The sequence below is a fragment of the Sesamum indicum genome, linkage group LG3, assembly GCF_000512975.1.
Source record: "Sesamum indicum cultivar Zhongzhi No. 13 linkage group LG3, S_indicum_v1.0, whole genome shotgun sequence".
In the NCBI taxonomy this organism is placed as follows: domain Eukaryota; kingdom Viridiplantae; phylum Streptophyta; class Magnoliopsida; order Lamiales; family Pedaliaceae; genus Sesamum; species Sesamum indicum.
Window position 1 is genome coordinate 2,917,644 of NC_026147.1, and position 5,172 is coordinate 2,922,815.

The 5,172-nt window shown below is 40.5% G+C and overlaps 1 protein-coding gene across 1 annotated transcript in view; it reads right to left on the reverse strand.

The window, feature by feature from the left end:
- LOC105157115 (plasma membrane ATPase 3) overlaps window positions 1-5,172 on the reverse strand; it is a 6,705-nt gene continuing 1,533 nt past the window's right edge. Inside the window, 17 exon segments of the mRNA XM_011073415.2 lie at window positions 1-474; window positions 849-1,027; window positions 1,128-1,310; window positions 1,392-1,577; window positions 2,030-2,190; window positions 2,543-2,624; window positions 2,728-2,760; window positions 2,906-3,144; window positions 3,276-3,440; window positions 3,542-3,686; window positions 3,776-3,880; window positions 3,959-4,081; window positions 4,172-4,291; window positions 4,382-4,501; window positions 4,584-4,790; window positions 4,887-5,066; window positions 5,145-5,172. The exon segment at window positions 5,145-5,172 is cut by the window's right edge and continues 12 nt beyond it. Coding sequence (XP_011071717.1) covers window positions 378-474; window positions 849-1,027; window positions 1,128-1,310; window positions 1,392-1,577; window positions 2,030-2,190; window positions 2,543-2,624; window positions 2,728-2,760; window positions 2,906-3,144; window positions 3,276-3,440; window positions 3,542-3,686; window positions 3,776-3,880; window positions 3,959-4,081; window positions 4,172-4,291; window positions 4,382-4,501; window positions 4,584-4,790; window positions 4,887-5,066; window positions 5,145-5,172 — 2,353 coding nt within the window. The 3' untranslated portion in view covers window positions 1-377.

Consider the following 5,172-nt stretch of genomic DNA (forward strand, 5'->3'; position numbering starts at 1 on the left):
TTAAAGGATGGAATGAAGGAACATCTCCTACTTTGTTATTCCATGTACACAAAATGGCAGCAATCACTGTTATATCACTGCCTCAAACAGGTTCAGAGAACAGAACAGATATGCGCAACATGAAAAAGGTCTTTCATGTTCTATATAAACATCGATTTCTAACATAATAACCGATATATCCCAAATGTAGACTGGAAGTTACAAAGAAAAACCTTGATAGGCAAAGAAGGCATGATAAGTATAAAATTACGCTTCAACAGATGCAAGTGCATAGTCGATCTGAGCTGCTTTGTCTAGTCCAAACGCAACTAAACGGCGATCATACCTCAAGTCCCAGCTCTAGTTAAATACGCACGCATCAGTTGTAGGTTATAGTCTCATACAGTGTATGCTTGCTGAATTGTATCTATATCAAGACCCTTCAGCCTCACCACCGATTCGACGTGTCCTTTCAGCGTATGCAGCTCCCTTAACCTGCGTATAACAGCAAGGCCATTTCACACAAGGCATCAGAAACGTCAGAATGTTGAGAATTGAAAATTATACCGACACCCAATGCAGTCATGCTTTACACAACATATTCTCTCATGACCATCTTGTTTTCAAGAGAGAATTGGTAATGTAAAATATAACTGCATATGGAATGTGATTTTATTCAAAATGTAGAAACTCCTTTTCTTAGCGTAAATTTCAAGGACTGTTAGTGTAATTGTCCCAAAATGAACAATATAGCATATTGCGGCAAGTATAAAAGCTTCTAGATTCATGCGCGACCATGGTTTCAAGTACTCAACCCCCACTCATGCTGGTAGAACTTCAAAGTAAAAGGAGAGAAAAACCATCTTTACCGAGCAATTTCAGCTCTCCGTTTTGCTTCCTCAGCCAACTGATTGAGTTCGGAGAAATTGTTAGTCTCGTTAAACAATTTGGTATCAGGTACTTGCAGCCCATGAAGTGTCCTTTGTGCGTGTGCCCATTTGAGCTCGCGCTGCTCTTTTCCAAAATCCTTTTTCCTGGTGAAAGCAATCTGCACAAAACGAACTCCATTGAAGGGGGAAAAAAGGGAGAAATGAAATCAAGAATAAAGAGCTGAAGAGAAATTCATACATGGATCGCATTTTACTTACCCTTTGCTCAAGAACAAGATCCCAAGCCCTTCCACTAAGAGCATAGCGGATCAAGAATTTAATTATATCGAGCGGAATGTAGAAAATGATATTGTAAAGCCAAATCACCCCAGCCCAGCCCCAACCAATTCCTTCTATTGCTGCAAAGCTCCAATTTGCATATACCGCAATCAAAGTAGCAACCTGTTTCGACAAAGTATCAGAGATCAAAATTTACTTAAAATGGAAAATCCAGTTACAGTGGTGGGCAAGTTTTGGGCTAACCAGTTGGGCAACGAAAAATGCTGCTACTAGCAACAAACCAGGACGCTCAACATACGACCAGCTTCGGGATCTTGTGACGAATATTAGAGCCTGACTGATTGTGCTCACTTGAAGATATATTGCTGAAGCAAGCTTTCTAAAGTCATCATGGGCAGTCTTCTCAAGGGTTGCCACCCCAAATACTCGCTGGCAGTTTTAGAAGCAAAAGGTTGTATAAATTAGTAACAATCAAAAATTTCTGTTTCGTGTGTATTTGTGTGTGTGTGTGTGTTGGAAGGGTGCAGTGTGAAGGTTGTGATGGGGAGGCGTTGACAGGAACAGACAAAACAAACAATCTCAAGTCAAAGGTTTTTGTATGAATTAAGGAGAAATCCGAAAACACTATACCCATATGAGTCAAGTTGAGATCTATTATTAGGCTATTAGCTCGATTATCCTTCAGGGCAAAAATACTGCAACGTTGAGATACAGGTCTGAGTTTAAGTAAAAACAAAGACTCTGCTCCATTTGGCTTCACAAAAATTTGCAGCTTGGCATCATTGCATAGTCCAGTAGCAAAAGGAATGGATGAAACTCAAATCGAGAGACATTTATCGTCAAGAGTATTAGAAACACCTAGACTGGCAAGATTAGCTTACCGGAAAGAAATCTGTCTTATATGCTGCCCAGAAGAATATGACTGTCATCATTGCCAAGTAACCACCAAGAATGACTCCAGTTGCAAAAATCTCAGCAAGCTTCCAGCTATCCGGCAGGGGAGATGGTTTCACTCTATCTTTCGATATGGTCATGATGGTACCTTTATTGTAAGAGTGGCAAGAAAATTATGAAGAGAAACAATACATGTAGCAACACAGAACTATTGCATGATTAGTTGAATGCACCAAGGAAATTCAGATAGTCATTTGGAGGTGCAAACAGGACCAGAAACCCCCACACTGGACATACTGATGCAAAGGTTTATATAATCTTCAGAAAAAGCCAACTCTTTCGTGCTTATGGTTAACTTAGTACAAAACTTTTAAGTATGCCTCAGAACGAGAAATGCATATAAAGATATTTCTTGCTCCAAATAGACCTCTTTTCTGCAGTGGGATTGGGAAGAGAGAGAGAGGGGGAGAGAGAGAGAGAGAGAGAGAGAGAGAGCTAACCATCATTGAGAATTGCAATGATAAGCACCATAAAAGGTGGAAAGTCAAACTTCCATATCAGGGCTAACAACATGAAGCCAAGCTGATACATGGGGAAAAAAGTGGAACACATCAAGCTACAGTCTTAAGATTTACAAACTAAATGTAAGGAATTAAAACCAACAGAAGAGGAAAAAGCAACTCACCACAATACGAATTGTAATGGAAACAGCATAAATCTGCAAAAGTTGGGGACATTGATGAGTTCTTGCATCTTATATGCAGGGCAATGAGTAGTGCCCATGAGTGGTGCTGTTAGTTTACTACTGAAGTGATAACTTTGGCCTCAAATGAATATATTAGGACATATAAAATTGACAGTACCGTGTAATTTTTCATCCTTTGGAAGATTGCCCGACTGGTTAAGACAGCGCTAATTATGACGCTGAGGCCAGGTTCTGTAAGGACAATATCAGAAGCACTGCGAGCTGCATCAGTGGCATCAGCAACAGCAATTCCAATATCAGCCTTCTTCAGAGCAGGCGCATCGTTTACTCCATCACCAGTCATTCCACATATATGTTTCCTAGCTTGCAGACGCTTTACTATTTCATATTTGTGCTCTGAACAATAACCAAGATGACGTATAAATAAAATTTAAATTTGAAGAATGTTTTTTTAAGTCAGAACAAGTAAGATATCAAAAACAAAGTTGGACAATAAGCTTCAACTTCAGGAAGACATGAAAAGGTACCAGGGAAGACGCCGGCAAAGCCATCAGCTTTCTCTATCAGCTCATCTACTGGTAGAGCAGCAATTGATTCATCCTTGTTCTGTCCCAGCAAAGCTGAGGAAGGATACATGTTAGTTCCCATTCCTAATCTTCGTCCTGTTTCCTTTCCTATTGCGAGTTGATCCCCTGTTGAAACCGCCGATTTCAGCATAAAATTGTCATAATAATCAAGGAAACTTATAGTTAACATGTTGTCATTGCTTGAAAGTTGCATGTATGTGTATTACCAGTTATCATTTTGACATTCACTCCAAGATTTAATGCCCTTCTTATAGTTTCTGCACTGTCATGCCTGGGTGGATCAAAGAGGGGCATGAGACCAATAAACTGCCATGGTCCTCCAGCACTCTCTTTCGTTCCCTCTGGAACTTCCTGCAAGGAAAAAGCAGGGGTTGGACCCGTCCATATACCTATTCAAGATAAGAAGATTGATATGCGAAGTATAATGCTAATTAATATACCTGGTATGCCACTGCAAGTGATCTTAAACCTCGTTCGGCAAACTTGTCAATCACGGCATGAACCCTTCGCTCTATCTCTGACTTATTGCGTGCAAGGTTTAGAATCTAGAGGCACATTGCAGCCAATATTTAGCTTTACCGTTGAAGAAACAATAAAACCATATAAACAAGGATGGACTGTACCTGCTCTGGTGCACCTTTGCTGACCCTGTGCATTTTTCCTTCACCATCTATATAAGTCAGCGCAGTTCTCTTGTCAGTAGGGTTAAAAGGAAGGAAGTGTACTTCTCGAATGCCAGCACGTGCCTGTTCGTGGTATTATGGGAGTAAAATTGCAATATTCAGACAAGTATTCTGGATAATTAGATATTAAAAAATAAAATCAGTGAATATTACCTCTTTTGGATCAGCCAACATCCCGACTATTGCAGCATCTATGGCATCTTGATTTTCTGTTCGAGAGGCTCGAGCTGCCATCAGAACAACAGTATCTGCATCAACACCTTTGGCAAAAACCTGTGCACAAGAATTGACATAGAAGACAAAAGTTACGATCTGTTTAGTATGGTAATGCAACCAGAATCATCAGATAAGAGCATCACTGACCTCAATAAGATTCTTGTCAACAGTAAGCTTGTTCAGGGTCAAAGTCCCTGTCTTATCACTGCAAAGCACATCCATGCCAGCCATCTCCTCTATAGCAGTCATTCTCTTTGTAATGGCTCCCTATACATAGACAAATATCCGATTACAGACAGCAATTGCCAAAGAGACAATTAATCAACATAACCACAACAAAAAAACAAACCTGTTGAGCCAATCGATGAGAACCAATGGCCATTGTAACTGAAAGGACTGTTGGCATGGCAATTGGAATTCCTCCAATGAGAAGCACAAGAAGATTGTCGATCCCAGGACGATATTCCCTATGTTGAATAGGGTACATCACGATAATCTCGATAATCATCCCCACAGCAATGGAGCAAATGCAAAAGTTTCCGATCGCAGTCAAAACCTAATCAGTACAATAACAAAATCAAATTAACAACTTGATATTTCTGAAAGGTATACAGCGGGTTGAGAAAAAATATCAATTACTTAGAGAACTTGCCTTTTGGAAGTGCCCCACTTGATTAGTTGAATCAACAAGATGTGCGGCCTTCCCAAAGAAAGTGTGAACCCCGGTGGCAATAACAATGGCCTCAATCTCTCCCTGTTTGCAGGTGGAACCAGAGTAGACACCATCCCCTGGTCCCTTCGTCACAGGAAGCGACTCGCCCGTCAAAGCAGACTGCAATTCAAAACATGGTTTCAATAAACAAACTAATTCGAACTTACCCTGAAGGCCAGCAATGACAGGGGTACGCACCTGATCAATTTTCAGCGGATCACCCTCA